This window comes from Mirounga angustirostris, unplaced genomic scaffold (genome assembly GCF_029215605.1).
Source record: "Mirounga angustirostris isolate CCGP_5_RB_7025 unplaced genomic scaffold, mMirAng1.0.hap1 SCAF_1, whole genome shotgun sequence".
NCBI classification, from domain to species: domain Eukaryota; kingdom Metazoa; phylum Chordata; class Mammalia; order Carnivora; family Phocidae; genus Mirounga; species Mirounga angustirostris.
In genome coordinates this window covers 197,671,950-197,688,869 of record NW_026991709.1, presented here as the reverse complement: position 1 = coordinate 197,688,869, position 16,920 = coordinate 197,671,950, and the positions used below count along the sequence as shown (strand labels likewise).

The 16,920-nt window shown below is 43.0% G+C and overlaps 1 protein-coding gene across 3 annotated transcripts in view; it reads right to left on the bottom strand.

The window, feature by feature from the left end:
- IP6K1 (inositol hexakisphosphate kinase 1) overlaps positions 1 to 16,920 on the bottom strand; it is a 57,234-nt gene that overhangs the window by 22,375 nt on the left and 17,939 nt on the right. For 2 of the 3 annotated variants that reach the window (XM_045862368.2, XM_064596010.1), the window contains exon 2: positions 2 to 351. In XM_045862368.2, the coding sequence (XP_045718324.1) occupies positions 2 to 224 (223 nt within the window). In that variant the 5' untranslated portion in view covers positions 225 to 351. Of the gene's footprint in view, position 1; positions 352 to 16,920 lie in introns of those variants that run through there. The other variant, XM_045862369.3, reaches the window with a different exon arrangement.

Below are 16,920 nucleotides of genomic sequence, written 5' to 3'. Positions count from 1 at the left end.
CCTTTATACTCCGGGGTGAACTCCTTCATTTCGGGAGGAAGGGATTCGTAGAAACGCTGCTCCCGGGAGATGAGAGGCTTGCATACAGTGTGGTCGTCGTAGCGCATCATGCTGCTGTGTCCGCCCACCTGGTGGATGAAGGGCTCCAGGAGGACTCCCCGGTCTCCGGCCCGACTTGCGTTCTTGCCATACTGCCCCACTTCCATGGTTTGACAAACACACATTGCGTTGGGGGCCAGTTGCACTCTGAGGGCAGAGGATGCAGCACATGGGCCACGAAAGGAGAGCTAGGCAGAAGGTCCTGGTGAGCTGAAAGCAATGGTCAGAGTCTGTTCAGCTTATTCTTCTTTCCTAAAAGAAAGGAGAGAGGAAAAGAGGGAATCAAAACACCTGGCAAGCTACAACTTCCCTGGCGTTCATAGAACATCTGTTCTATGAATAAGAACGGGATTCTGAGGGCGTCTGGCTGGCTCTGTCGGTTGAAAATGCGACTGCTGATCTCAGGGTCATGAGTTTAAGCCCCACACTGAGTGTAGAAATTACTTTAAAAAAATAAAATATTGGGGCGCCTGGGTGGCTCAGTTGGTTAAGCGACTGCCTTTGGCTCAGGTCATGATCCTGCAGTCCCTGGATCGAGTCCCGCATCGGGCTCCCTGCTCGGCAGGGAGTCTGCTTCTCCCTCTGGCCCTCCCCCCTCTCATGTGCTCTCTCTCATTCTCTCTCTCTCAAATAAATAAATAAAATCTTTAAAAAAATAAAAAAATAAAAATAAATAAAATATTAAAATATTAAAAAAAAAAAAAAAAAAGAATGGGATTTTGTTTTGTTCCCTGCTATGTGTTCCCCCAGTAAGTACAATGCTGCCTGGTGCATGAGAGGCAGGTGGCAAGTTTTTCTGAATGCTACAACTTTGGTGTCCTCCATCCATTTTTTTTTATGCACAGAAGCCCACATTTTCTTCCTTTCCTAGATATCATATAACCTTCCACATTCCCTAAAAGATTTGATTTTAGAGCTACAATATGTTAACAGTCATCAGAAAGGCAACTATCCCTGTTTACTTCATATTCAAAGATAAGCATTCAGGGAATAAAACAGAAGGCAACATGAATTCATCTTGTTCAGACTTCTCACTATATCCAGTAATGGTAAGGGTCTCTCGCTGACTCAAGGAAGGGTTTTTGAGAAATCTGGTCACACTAGATTTTCAATTTTTCTGCTGAAGGCCAAGCAGCAGGCAGGGAAAGCCATTCCTTGCTGAGTTGTAGCATCATAAAAAGGGTTTGCTCTTCCCAAGGAAATTTACGCTTCTGATTTCTTCTACTTTAAATGTACAGCCATCAGTCCAGTGCCCCAGAGCTTCCCTTTCTGTGTAACTCTACACCAACCAGTAGGACAAGGAAATGCCTTTGTACTTAAATACCTACCTTGTAATGTCAATTTTCTCTCAAGAAAGTTAAAGTAATGGGCAACTTCCCTAATACTGAATATAGTTTGAAGTTAGGAATGTAGCAGGCAGGACTACATCCGAAAGATCAAGACTAAAAAAGAAAAATATTTTTAAGAGCAGGAATATGGCTTTACCTGAAAGAGATAAAACATTATTTTTCTTCCAAACCTCATAATCTATGGGCAAAATAGGCTACTGAAGAACCCTGCTGCAAAACTGCAAAATTTTCTTACTTCAAAGCCGCCCAGGAAGCTCTGTTCTATTTCACGGCTATCAACAAAAATAAATGATTTCCCATTCCCCTAACCAATCAGCACCACTTCAAAGCACACAATACACATTTTTGCTTACCTATCCACTTTCTAGTCGTCCTTCAGGAGAAGGCGACTCCCTTCCCCACAGAGTTTTCCCAGACTCCACTCTCCCAAACATGAGTTGGGTGCGCACACCTCTACAGCTCCCAAGGTACCTTGTGCCAACTATCTCAGCAATATATCACTGTACTGTCCCCTATTTACTTGTCGTCAACACCACCAAACCATTCCCTTGTATTTCCATCTAGGGTCCAAGGCAGTTCCTGGCAGACAGGAACTGTTCAAAAATAGGTTAGGTGGCACCTGGGTGGCTCAGTCATTAAGCATCTGCCTTCGGCTCAGGTCATGATCCCAGGGTCCTGGGATCGAGCCCCGCATCGGGCTCCCTGCTCCGCGGGAAGCCTGCTTCTCCCTCTCCCACGTCCCTGCCTGTATTCTTTCGCCTGTGTCTCTCTCTGTCAAATAAATAAACAAAATCTGGGGCGCCTGAGTGGCTCAGTTGGTTAAGCAGCTGCCTTCAGCTCAGGTCATGATCTCAGGGTCCTAGGATTGAGCCCCGCATCAGGCTCCCTGCTTGGCGGGGAGCCTGCTTCTCCCTCTCCCTCTACTGTTCCCCCTGCTTGTGCTCTCTCGCTCTCTCTGTCAAATAAATAAATAAAATCTTTAAAAAATAAATAAATAAATAAATAAAATTTTAAAAATAAATAAATAAATAAGCAAACAAAATCTTTAAAAAAAAAAAAAGGTTTGTTGGAATGAATGAAGTAATTCCAGGAAGAGGGCTGCAGAGAGTAAAAGCACAATCTGAAAACAGAAGGAGTTACATAGCGGTAGTGTTAAGTGGGGAAGGAGCTGTGAAGGGTCTCTTCTCAGGTCTCCTGGAGGTGCCCACCATGACAGTGGACTCTACCTCACACCTCCAATCAGCTTTTGCTCTGGCCCCACTGCACGCCGGGATTGCCTCTGATGGGAGATGGGGTTCCCAGAACGGTGCTAAACTTTCTAGCCTGGGTCAGTGGGTGTCTGGGAAAGGAGAGGGATCCATAGTGCCAAGTGGCCCAGAAGAGCTGGACTCTTGAGGTGCATGGCAACCTCAGCAGCCTCCAAAGGACCAAAAAGGTTCAAGTCCAAACTCCAGTCAGATCTAGACTTTTGGTATTTTGTTCCTACATGATAAATACATAAAGTCATGGGACTGGTTTGTGTTTGAAATATTTTCTTAGAAGTAAACATGTAAGGGGCGCCTGGGTGGCGCAGTCAGATGAGCCCCCAACTCTTGGTTTTGGCTCAGGTCGTGATCTCAGGGTCATTAGATCGAGCCCCGCTACAGGCTCCATGCTCAGTGCAGAGTCTGCCTGAGATTCTCTCTCCCTCTCCCTCTGCCCCTCCTGCTCGTGCTCTCTCTCACTCTCTCTAAAGTGAATAAATCTTTATTTTTTTAAAGATTTTATTTATTTATTTGATAGAGATAGCCAGAGCAGGAACACAAGCAGGGGGAGCAGGAGAGGGAGAAGCAGGCTTCCCGTGGAGCAGGGAGCCTGACGCAGGGTTCGATCCCAGGACCCTGGGATCATGACCTGAGCCGAAGGCAGACACTTAACGACTGAGCCACCCAGGCACCCAGTGAATAAATCTTTAAAAAAAAAAAAAAGAAGAAGAAGAAGAAGAAGAAAAAGTTAACATGTAAAATATACCATATTTCTATAAGCTTTGTTTTGGCGTTTCTTTTTAAATAAATCTGGAACCTAAAAAAGTACAAGTGCCCAGAAGCCTGTCAATCTCTGTGAAGCTGTGACTCACAGAGTGTGGAGCTGTGGGTAAGTCACTTAATTTCACATTTCCTCACCTACGCCTGGGTGGCTCAGTCAGTTGAGCGTCTGACTCTTGATTTTGGCTCAGGTCATGAACTCAAGGCCGTGTGGAGCTCTGCACTCAGTGTGGAGTCTGCTTGTCTCTCTCCCTCCCCCTCTGCCCCACACTGCACACACATGTGTGTACACATGCTCTCTCTCTCTCTCAAATAATAAAATCTCAAATTTCCACACCGACAATTTGAAGCCATGCCCACCACTAACCCTGCAGGATATGCTGATGCAGGCAAAGGGTTTGGGCTTGCCCTGCCCACTGCCCAGCCTTGAAGTCCTAGAAACATCGATAGTTCTGACTCTTTCATAAACAACCAGAAGTTGCTCCTGAAGTCAGGTGTCCACCAAGGCCCACTCTGAAAACCATGACTGAGAAGGCTATAGATGCTGACGTCCTTCTCCACTATTTCCTTGCTAAGAGTCCCAATCAGGTAGTCCAACCTCAAAGGGAATGTGAAACTTCATTCTAGCTCAGGGAGAATCTCCAACAGTACTTCCATCCCTATGAGAGGGCTGATTTAGGAAAGGGCATGTGACCATCTTCTAAGCATGAGACAAGAGGGGAAGTTGGCCAGGGGTCCCCTGGGAAAAGTGACTTGCTCTGAAAGAACACAAGAGAGGCGTCCCTTCTCTTCCTCAGGGTAGTATTCTGTCTGGATGTGTATCTAAGACTACTGCATCCACCTGGAGACCCTAAAAGATACTAGCCTAAAGACCAGGCCAACATGCTGAGCATGCAGAACAGAAGGCTAGAAATCAGGGTCCCTGATGTTGTCACTAAAATACTGGATAACTTGTTATGTAACAAAAATAAATTTCCCTTTATGCTTTCAGCCAGTCTCATTAGGGTTTTCTATCACCTGTAGTCAAAACCATCCCAGATAAGGGACAGAAAAGCATCAAAATCCCCAGATCTCCAGTTAATACACTTTGCACATAAAGAGATAAGTGTTTTCTGATGATAACAAGGAAGACTTCCAATAACTGAAGAATAAGCCCTTCACTGATGATAAAGGACACATTCTCCCCAAGCTCCAAAAGGAAAAATGTAGCTTTATAATCTTTAAAGTGTCCCCGAAGGCAGACAATCTGAATTATACCTGGTCAAGACTTAGGGCTGGTACCAAAATACTAAAAAAGAATCTGACACGGGGCGCCTGGGTGGCTCAGTCGTTAAGCATCTGCCTTCGGCTCAGGTCATGATCCCAGAATCCTGGGATCGAGCCCCGCATCGGGCTCTCTGTTCAGAGGGGAGCCTGCTTCTCCCTCTCCCACTCTGCCTGCTTGTGTTCCCTCTCTCACTGTCTCTGTCAAATAAATAAAAATCTTTATAAAAAAAAAAAAATCTGACAAACAAAATTCATTCCCTCATAAGTCATAATGAACCTGCCCAAATATCCAAATAATTAGCTTAGAACTGATTCTACTGTGAATCAATGACAGGCAGACCATAAATGAAATTTATACTCTTGCCACTTCAGGACCTCACTGATCATTATTTTTCACAAACACATCTAAATACAATGGAGTCGATAAATCCTATTTTCCAGAGTGTAACTAATCCTCAAAGATTTTCCCAACTGTCCTCTGCAAATACACTGACCTGATTTCAAGTAGTTTATGCCATTCAAAACGTCAACAGCCCTGATCTTTTCCAGACTTAAATTAAGGAACTACTAGCATGAAGAAAAACTTGCAAATGCTTTAAAAGTATCCAAAAAAGTCAGATAATTAAAATCATGAGGGTTTCACTGCTGTGGGTTAAACTAACAATAAAAACCAAAAAACCCACCAGTATATGTTTTGGCTTTTTTGTTCTGTAAACAACTCCAAAGGTTTCCCTGGGGGAAACTTTATAAATGGTATGCTTTTCCCTATATGGCAATAAATTGAGGTTCTCTATTTGGTTTACAATACAGTGGTGCTTCCTATGCACCTGGGTATATGACATTCATATTGCTCAAGTATATAATGTACAGAAAAAGTGGGGGCTATGACAATGGGAACAGGATAATTTTTAAAAATTTTAATTCCAGGGGCGCCTGGGTGGCTCAGCTGGTAAGCGTCTGCCTTCAGCTCAGGTCATGATCCCGGGGTCCTGGGATCGAGCCCCACATCGGGCTCCCTGCTTGGCGGGAGGCCTGCTTCTCCCTCTCCCACTCCCCCTGTTTGTGTTCCCTCTCTCGCTGTGTCTCTCTCTCTCTCAAATAAATAAATAAAATCTTTAAAAGAAAAAAAAATTTTTTAATTCCAGTGTAGTTAACACAGTGTTTATTAGTTTCAGGTGTACAACACAGTGATTCAAGAATTCTATACATTATTCAGTGTTCATTATGATAAATGTAATCTTAATCCCCATCACCTATTTCACCCATCCCCTTACCACCTCCCCTCTGGTAACCATCTGTTTGTTCTCTATAGTTAAGAGTCTGTTTTTTGGTTTGTCTCTTTTTTTTGTTGTTTTTTTTGTTGTTTATTTCTTAAATTCCACATACGAATGAAATCATGCAGTATTTGTCTTCCTCTGATAAGCTTATTTCACTTAGCATTATACTCTCTAGATCCATCCATGTTGTTGCAAATGGCAAGGTTTCATTCTTGTTGATAGCTGAATAACATTCCATTGTGTATATATATACCACATCCTCTTTATTCATTCATCTATTGATAAACACTTGGGCTGCTTCCATAATTTGGCTATTGTAAATAATGCTGAAATAAACACAGGGGTGCATATATCCCTTCGAATTAGTGTTTTCATATTCTTTGGGTAAATACCCAATAGGAAATAAAATGATTTTTAGATTGAGACTAATAAAAAATACTTCTGTTTAAAAAAAGAACAACTAGGGGCGCCTGGGTGGCTCAGTTGGTTAAGCGACTACCTTCGGCTCAGGTCATAATCCTGGAGTCCCTGGATCGAGTCCCACATCGGGCTCCCTGCTCGGCAGGGAGTCTGCTTCTCCCTCTGACCCTCCCCCATCTCATGCTCTCTCTCTCTGTCTCATTCTCTCTCTCAAATAAATAAATAAAATCTTTTAAAAAAATAAAAATAAATAAAAAAAGAACAACTAGACATCACCCCCTGCAAATGTCACAAGAGCTCATTTAGGAGGAGAAAAAGCTTAGGTACAATAATCTGCACACTATAAAGACCTCACAAATCTATGCACTGAACTACATTAGGATTTGCAGTCTTTTCCTTCCATAAAAATCACTTTGTTTTGTAATTAACACAGCACAGAGAAAGAAATTTTCCCTTAGTATCAAAAATATTCTTTGATCCTCTGAGCAAAACTGCAATTTCTCATTTTGCAGTTTCTACATAACATCTGTCCACTCATGGGGCACCTGGCAGCTCAGTTGGTAGAGCAAGTGACTCTCGATCTTGGGGTCGTGAGTACGAGCCCCATACTGGTTGTAGAGCCTACTTTAAAAATAAATAAATAATAATTAAAAAAAAAAAAAAAAGACTTGTCCTCTCTTCTCATGAGGCAGTGAGGGCTCATCATGCATTTTCACTTATTTCAGATAAGAGCTACAGAAGCAGACAATCTTCCCTCCCTGTGGAACTTCTAAAGCACGTAAATACTACAAGGACAAACAGGAACAAAAGAAACTGAACAGTCTAAAACCATGCCAAGAGACTAGAAAGAAAAAGGAAAAGGCTGGAGCCATTTCTTGGAACCACTGCTAAACTGAACAAGGAAGAAGAAACAGAAAAAAAAACAATCAAGAATCAAGTTGTTCAAAGTTCCCCAAATTTCTGCAGAAGAGGTAATTAACAAAGGCAGTATCTTCAAACCCTTAGGCAAGAATGAGCATCCCAAACGAGCCTACCTTTGAGCACCTGGACAGCAGTCTGATCACCAGCAGCATCTGCTGAGCACTAACATACCTGACATTCCACTCACAACAGAGCGAGCCTCCTCTTCCCCAGTGGTGCATTAGTCACCTGGGAGGCACCTAAAGGAAAGTGATACCTAGGTTTATCCTCCACCCCACTCCAGAATTAACTGCAGTAAGAAGACTCTAGAACATTCCATTATAATCTCAGTCCCCCTGCAGGCCATGACTTGACTGCATCGCCCAGTCAAGTAGTATGCTGGACAAACTACTCCTGGCTGTCACTGTCAAAGGCTTCTGTAGTTTTTTCCACAACACCACTGCCTTCAGCATCTTCAACCTCATCAGCCCTCAAAGCTATTCAGCTGCCAATGCCACCAAGAGGATCATGGTCACAATATTTTGATCATGCAATGCAACTTGGTCACCAGCACTAACATTCTGGGCATGACGACAGCCATCCTGAGATCTTCCTGCACAATAGGACCAAGTAACCAAGTATGACTCAAACCAATAAGGTAGAAGTATCTTCTCCCTGTCATGACTAAGGACCGAGCAATCATAATTATTCTCAGAACACACCAAAGGAAGGTTGATGGAAAATAAAGTTCTAACATACACACACACACCCCCCCAAAGAAACCCCTCACCACCTCCAATTATCATCACATTGGGGATTAGGTTTCAACACATGAATCTGGGGACAAACAGTCTATAGCAGAAATCATGATCAGTGTTTAAAGCTCTGCTTCCAGAGTACCTGCTCTCTCTTTTTCTGGTAAGACTTCATCATTTCTGTGATGACTTGATTATTTGATTATTTGATAAGGAAATCTTGTTTTTGTGAAAAGGAGCTTGCACTTTTTTTCTATGGAATAGTTTGTAACACTATGTGTACTGGATTAAAAATTGTTTGGACATCTGGGTGGCTCAGTCGGTTATTGTCTGCCCTCGGCTCAGGTCTTGATCCCAGGTCCTGGGGTCAAGCCCTGCATCAGGCTCCTTGCTCAGCGGGGAGCCTGCTTCTCCCTCTGCCTGCCACTCCCCCTGCCTGTGCTCTCTCTCTCTGACAAATAAATAAAATCTTAAAAAAAAATTGTTTTACTTTTAAATGTTTAAAAATAAGAAAATTCCCACTGCAGAAGCCTGATACATTTCAGTATTTAGTAGTAAAGCTCCTTTCTTTTTTAAAGATTTTATTTTTAAGTAATGTCTACACCTAATGTGGGGCTGGAACTCACAACCCTGAGATCAAGGGTCACACATACCACTGACTGAGCCAGCCAAGCACCCCAGGAAAGCTCCTTTCTAATGAACACAATCTTGAAAAATGGAACCGAATCAGGATGATCTAATATTTATGCATTAAAGACCACTGTGTATTGATTACCGTGTCTATTTTTATTGGGTTGTTTGCATTAGGGTCTGAGTGAGGTAAATGGGGAGAGGGGGAAAGTATAGCAAAGGCTAGGCTTTGGTTTGCCAAAACAGAAACATGGGACAAGATTAAGTTCTGCGTTTTGGCAAAATCACTGTTATTGAAATTATATAACCCAGTAGATAATACCTATGCCCTAAACACTGGGTTCTTTTTTGTCTTATAAAAAAAACTGGACCCTAACCAAAGGACCACTGGCTTGATTTGTGGGGTTGTCAGCGAAAGCTACATGTTTTTCAACACTGTCACCAGCCTTAGGAGCAGAGCAGGGATGTAATACTTGCAGAAAAGGAGCAGCAGATGTTCTTCAAAAATGTGGATGCTGGACTAAGAGGGGTTAAAGTAACTGCAAGTCTCTCCACATATTTTGGTGACTGATGTTCAGAGAAATAATGTAGTTTGAATCAGTTATTTTGGATCATTGGAAGTTTGTATTAAAATGGTTAAAATTTTGTCAGTTTATGAACGGACTGCTCCCCTAGAGGTCAAGGGGTTCCACTGCTCTGCCTAGGAGTCTGTACACCACCAGCTACAGGAGTCTCTGTTTGTCCTTCATTTGCTTTAAGACACTTTGGTTCCACATCTTACTGCATAAAATGGGAAGGAGGATATTCTTTTTTTTTTTTTTTAAGGTTTTATTTATTTATTTGTCAGAGAAAGCACAAACAGGGGAAGCTGCAGGCAGAGGGAGAAGCAGACTCCCCGCTGAGCAGGGAGCCCGATGTGGGACTAGATCCCAGGACCTTGGGATCATGACCTGAGCTGAAGGCAGACGCTTAACCGACTGAGCCACCTGGGCGCCCCAGGAAGGAGAATATTCTTAAAAAGAACTTGCTGAGACTGAACTTTTTCACCAGCAGATAGCAACAAATGGAAATAAATGTACACTGCAAAGATAATTACAATAGTTAGGTTGACTTTATGGTTATAGGCACTAACTCCTTGAACATATAATTGAACTCCAAAATGAATTACATCTCTTTCAAGTAAAATAAATTTTCTGATACTGCTGTAATGTGTATATAACTATTTTCCTTTTTATTTCTTTTAAAGGGGCGCCTGGGTGGCTCAGTCGTTAAGCGTCTGCCTTCGGCTCAGGTCATGATCCCAGGGTCCTGGGATCGAGCCCCACATCGGGCTCTCTGCTCGGCCGGGAGCCTGCTTCTCCCTCTCCCCCTCCCCCTGCTTGTGTTCCCTCTCTCGCTGTCTGTCTCTCTGTCAAATAAATAAAATAAAATCTTTAAAAAAAAAGATTTTATTTATTTGAGAGAGAGAGAGAACGTGTGCACACGAGTTGGGGGAGGGGCAGAGAAAGAAGCAGACTCCCCATTGAGCAGGGAGCCCAATGCCAGGCTCTATCCCAGGACCCTGGGACCATGACCTGAGCCAAAGGCAGATGTTTAACTGAACGAGCCATCCACATACCCCTCCATTTTAAATTTTTTACAGTTAAATAGACCCTATTTATTAATTTACAAACTATAATAAAATCTGACAGTCATTTTGGGGCTCGTGGGTGGCTCAGTCATTAAGCAGCTGCCTTTGACTCAGGTCATGATCCCAAGGTCCTAAGATCGAGCCCCGCGCATTGGGCTCCCTGCTCGGCGGGAAGCCTGCTTCTCCCTCTCCCACTCCCCCTGCTTGTGTTCGCTCTCTTGCTGTCTCTTTCTCTGTCAAAAAATAAATAAAATCTTTGGGGCGCCTGGGTAGCTCAGTCAGTAAAGCCTCTGCCTTCAGCTCGGGTCATGATCCGGGATCGAGCCCCACATCAGGCTCCCTGCTCGGTGGGAAGTCTGCTTCTCCCTCTGCCCCTCACCCCCCTCGTGCTCTCTCTCACTCTCTCAAATAAGTAAATAAAATCTTTTAAAAATAAATGAATGAATAAATAAAATCTTCTTTAAAAATCCGACAGTCATTTCATCTCACTAAGGGCTTTGCTTTAAAAAAGGAAAATGGGCGCCTGGGTGGCTTAGTCGGTTAAGCGACTGCCTTAGGCTCAGGTCATGGTCCCGGGGTCCTGGGATCGAGCCCCGCATCGGGCTCCCTGCTTGGCTGGAAGCCTGCTTCTCCCTCTCCTGCTCACCCTGCTTGTGTTCCCTCTCACGCTGTCTCTCTCTCTAATAAATAAATAAAATCTTTAAAAAATAAAAATATAAAAAAAATAAAAAAGGAAAACAACTGGGACGCCTGGGTGGCTCAGTCAGTTAAGCATCTGCCTTTGGCTCAGGTCATGATCCCACGGTCCTGGGATTGAGCCCCACATCTCTGCTCCCTGTTCAGTGGGGAACCTGCTTCTCCCTCTACCTCTGCCCCTCCCTCTGCTCGTGCTCCTGCTTTCTCTCTCTAATAAATAAAATCTTTTTAAAAAATTTAAGTGGATAAACTGTGGTATATTCATACAATGGACTACCACACAGAAATGAAAAAGAACCAACTACTGCCACACACAATACAAATGAATCTCACAGGCGTGATATAGAAAGAAAAAATCTAGACACTAAAGAGACTATGTGGTGTGATTCTACTCCCATAAAATTCAAAATGATAATGGAGACCACAACAGTGGTTACTCTGGGAAAATCCTAATTGAGAAGGGGCACAAAGGTGGAGATGACACAGGTGAATACTATAAATATCGAATGAGCTGTGTCCTTGGATTTGTGAACTTTACTGTAAGTTAGAGCTTAATTTTAAGGAAAAAAATCAATAATAGTCCTCTATACCAACAAAATACAATTAGAAAATGAAACCTTTAAATACATCCCATTCACAAGAGAAACAAAAACTATAAATTACCTATAAACCTTTAAAAATTATGTCAGACAGGGCTGCTGGGTGGCTCGGTCGTTAAGCATCTGCCTTCGGCTCGGGTCATGGTCCCAGGGTCCTGGGATCGAGTCCCGCATCGGGCTCCCTGCTCGGCCGGAAGCCTGCTTCTCCCTCTCCCACTCCCCCTGCTTGTGGTCCCTCTATTGCTGTATCTATCTCCATCAAATGAATAAATAAAATCTTTGGGCGCCTGGGTGGCTCAGCTGGTTAAGCGACTGCCTTCGGCTCAGGTCATGATCCTGGAGTCCCAGGATCGAGTCCCGCATCGGGCTCCCTGCTTGGCAGGGAGTCTGCTTCTCCCTCTGACCCTCCTCCCTCTCATGCTCTCTGTCTCTCATTCTCTCCCTCTCTCAAATAAATAAATAAAATCTTAAAAAAAAAAAATCTTTAAAAAATAAATGAATAAAATAAAATAAAAATAAAAATTATGTCAGACAAATAATAAAGCTTTACTGAAGGACCTAAAATTAAGAGGCACAATATAAACAGCTTCTCTGTTTGTTTTAATTCAACAACACAGCAAGCCTAGAAAGTGGCAATGAATAAAAGCCCTGGCAAAGAAAGAGAAATTGCATCAGATACGGTGGTGAACAAGGTCAGGACTATTTTAAGAAGTAGTAAGGCACTGTCTCCACAGCAAGAGCAATACCTGGTCACCAAGTTCATTAGTCAGGCCAGCACATTCATTTAAAATGCAGATCAGCAGACATGTACTCTAAGAAGCTTGGTTAGAATTTCAAATTCTATGGACAACATATTTTTATAGCCTCAGATTAAGCACTTGGGTTTGATATGAATCTTTTTGTAAAGAGAAGCATACTTGGTGCCTCCACACTGCACAGGTGTATCAGCAAATTTCCTCAAAACTGGTTTATAAATCCATTATTTCTATTACCTCTTCTGAAATTTGGGGCACTGGCTGACTTAGTAGAGCATGCAACTCTCTCTTTTTTTTTAAGATTTTATTTATTTATTTGACACAGAGAGAGAGACAGAGCAAGAGAGGGAACACAAGCAGGGGGAGTGGGAGAGGGAGAAGCAGGCTTCCCGCGGAGCAGGGAGCCTGATGTGGGGCTCAATCCCAGTACCCTGGGATCATGACCCGAGCCGAAGGCAGATGCTTAATGACGAGCCACCCAGGCGTCCTGAGCATGCAACTCTTGGTCTCAGGGTCTTCAGGTCAAGACCCACACTGGGCATGGAGCTTACTGAAAAAAATTAAAATTAAAAAAACAAACAAACAAATAGATCCACTTAAGCGCTAAAGGCATAATGATAAAGTATCATGCCCTTAAAAAATCATATGAAATTTATTTAGTTTTTTAAAAATTTAACGTAAGTCAGGAATGCTAAGTAAAATTTTGGCAATACTGTATCTCTGGTTGACAATCCAATCCAAGGCACAAAATAGCAAAATCATTCTTAATTGAAAAGAACACAATGGACTGATAAGTAACTCCAAAAGAAAAGAACAACACACAAAGCTTGGGTTACACAGCCCTAGACTTTATGAAAACTTATTTCTAACCAATTTCAGAAATAATAAATTGATATGGACTGTGACAGGAAAAGATACATTTTCAAAATACCCTCACTTTCATGGACGAAAAAACTGAAGCAGAAAACTAACACAAAAGCATGTCTGTTCTCTAAAGCACAGAACCAAGGGAACCTACTGTTTCCTTAAATTCAAGTCTGTTCTTGCTTTTACATATGTCTATAGGTGCTGATACAGATTAGGTATTTGTGAGGGAGAGACAACAATCCTCCTTCCCTCAACCCTGGGGACTATTTCAAGCACATGCTCACAAACCTCTCCTTTGAGGAGGAAGGAAATATAAGGACTGTTCTCAAGGTACACAGGGTTGCCAATCTGAGCCTGTCCTACCAATCTAACCAGGGACTGGCATATCATCTAGAAACCAGAAATGTGTGCAGAGGCCTAGAGCAATGTGGGAGATTTGAAATAAGAAAGGAAAAAAGGCTTAAAGGTATCTATTTTGTTGTTTGTCCTCAGAGAAGAGATGACGGATTGTTTCGACTTTTGGGTCCTATCCCAGGAACAAGGGACACAGTGGCATAGTCCTGAGGACACCAGGCTGACAGCAAACAGGGAGCAACGAGAAAAGGAAACTTGGCAAGGAGGCCTGAAATGTGCCAGCCCATCAAGAAACAGCCAGAACAGAATTAATTTAGGACAAAGAGAGAAGACAGAATCCAGTGATCTCCTTTCCTGTTTTTATTATTCTAAAGATTAGAAACCCAACACTTCCTCAGATATATAGATACATATCTTTGTAAAGATCCTTTTGAAAGAGTCTCAACTGCACTAAAAAGAGTCGGGGCGGGGGGGAGCTTAAGGAAAGAATTTTTAAAACACAGGTCCAAAGTAGTACAGGGGAAATCAAAATGAGAAAACACCCAAAGAAAGAAGAAAGGTGCCCCATCCCTTCTCACCTGAAATACTGTCTACTCACAATTTATATGGGATTATTCTAACAAGAAGCTACAGGAATACTTCTGCTGTGACTAAATAGTTCAGGTGAGCCATACCTAAGCCAGGTAAGTTTCTGCCTCACACAATTACAAGTGAATCCAAACATGGTCAAGCCTAGAAAGTACATGTAGAAGGATAGGATAAAATTTTCTAAAAACAAAACAAAACACCACAGAACACTTAAAATGAAACTGTCTAAACTGCTAAAATATGAAATGAGGAGCTTCCTGGACTTACCTCATGCTACTGAGCTCACTGAAGACCCAAAGCTGAAGAGAGAAGCTTCTGCACAACTGAAAAAAAGATGCAGAGGGACAGTACCAGGCCTGTTCTCACAACCTCGGTTTTAGATGTGACCAGTAATTCTCATTCCTCTTCTCCACCTCCATCCTATTGTAGCTCCGCTAAAAGAGAAGCTGAGCACAGTGGGGGCAAGCTGACAGGACTGAGGCAAAGGTGAACTGAGGTGACTGGGAAATGGATATAGACACTTCTACTTGGGATTTTCCCTCACCACAACATCTTCTGAATAAAATCTGCTCTGTTGCAGAACAGAAACAAAAGAACAATATTTCTTGTCACTCACCAGAATTTCAAGTAGCTATAACTGGGTTTGTAACTGGAGGTCACTCCAGGTACAAATCTGTTACCTTGGACTAGGGATATTCACATGTGTCCTGCTATTAAAGAGGGAAAATGTGGAAATAAAACCTCTTACACCTAGGAGACGTGAACCCAAAGCTCCGGTCACAGCATGACCTTGGGGGCCTCATTTAGAACCCACCCCCATTAAAAATGATTATCAGCTTCAAACAAGAAAAATCTCCAGAGTAAGGAATTATGCAACCATGAAATAGCTCCTGTCTTCCCTGTGGTATCTCAATGATACCACAAAACTGTTAGAACTCCAAAGGGGTTTTAAATCACTGAATTCTGTACTATTTTAAAAGATGCACCAAGAGGCAGCATACATCTAAAAATCAAGATGTGGCTACAACCCAGAGGACTCTTCTTTGGTGGTGAAATCACACTTAAACATTCTGATGCTACACTACTCTACAGATTATCTGAAAATATAATCAAAGACTAGATTACTCAGACATGGACACTGGACTGTATTCAGCTGTAGCTGGGAGGAAATGATGAAGTGTCTACCACAAAATAAAGCTCCACTGAGTTTTGCTCTTTGGGGATAATCTGCTGCTACATATGTCCCACATAGGGGCTGAGACCAACTCAGGATGTCTCTCCCAAGGACTAGGTTCTTGGTATCCTATGTTCCTGCGTCCTGTGAGACCTCTCCCCCTCAAGGCCAAACAGCACGATTCCTTATACAGTCACACATTCAGAAAACAATACAAGGAGATTTCAGGGCACAAAAGTGACAGACACTCCCTCCATTTAAAACTACACATCACTGGGGGTGATATAATGACATATCTGAACATCTATCGGGTAGATAAAGACTTTACTAGCAAGTACCTACAAGCAGATGAGCAACGTGCAAAGTGAGTGTGGGGAAAGCCTATAAAAAGAGGTAAATGACTTGTTTAATGCCTCACAAAATGCAAGAGAGTTTGAAAGCTTCAAGAAGATTACATTCCAGGGTGCCTGGGTGGCTCAGTCGTTAAGCCTCTGCCTTCGGCTCAGGTCATGATCCCAGGGTCCTAGGATCGAGTCCCACATCGGGCTCCCTGCTCAGCGGGGAGCCTGCTTCTCCCTCTGCCTCTCTCTGTCTCTTATGAATAAATAAATAAAATCTTTAAAAAAAAAAAAAGAAGAAGAAGATGATTACATTCCAGGGGCGCCTGGGTGGCTCAGTCGTTAAGCGTCTGCCTTCGGCTCGGGTCATGATCCCAGGGTCCTGGGATCGAGCCCCGCATCGGGCTCCCTGCTTGGCGGGAAGCCTGCTTCTCCCTCTCCCGCTCCCCCTGCTTGTGTTCCCTCTCTCGCTATGTCTCTGTCAAATAAATAAATAAAATCTTTAAAAAAAAAAAAAAGAAGATTACATTCCATCTGTCTTCTACCCTCCAGTGAAACACCAGAATTACTACTTTTAGGAGCACCTGGGTGGTTCGGTCTGTTGGGCATCTGACTCTTGATTCTGGCTTAGGTCATGATTTCAGGATTGTGAGATCAAGCCCCACGTCAGGCTCTGTGCTGGGTGTGGAACCTGCTTGAGATTCTCTCCCTCCCTCTCCTTCTGCCTGCCCCCCTAAAAAACAAAAAAAGAAAGAAAGAAAACAAAAATTTAAAAATTCACCAGGGTAACTTCCTGGAAAATGGCAGAGTAGGAAGCTCCAGGAACCCACCCTTCCACTAAAACAACTACTGAATTAGAGAAACTGAAGTAACTTTTGGAACTCTGGAGTGTAGCTGGAAAACATGAAGCTTCCCAAGGTAGAGCCTGATGAAGAGGTGGGTGAATTTTGGTAAACTTCGGCCTTTTGTGTAGCAACTACCCAACCTCCAACCCTAGGGCAAGTAGCAGTGGGAGGGCTGGCCTCATTTCTGGTGAGGCTTGCTGGAGGTTAGGATGGGCAATAAAGACCTTGTCCTCCAAATATGTATTCTGATTGATGATAGCTGCTTTTGATCACTGAGGAGCAGGCAGAGGCTGGTGACCACTGCTTTCAACACCCACAGGCTGAAACAGCTTCTAGAAACATTTAAGAGGACAA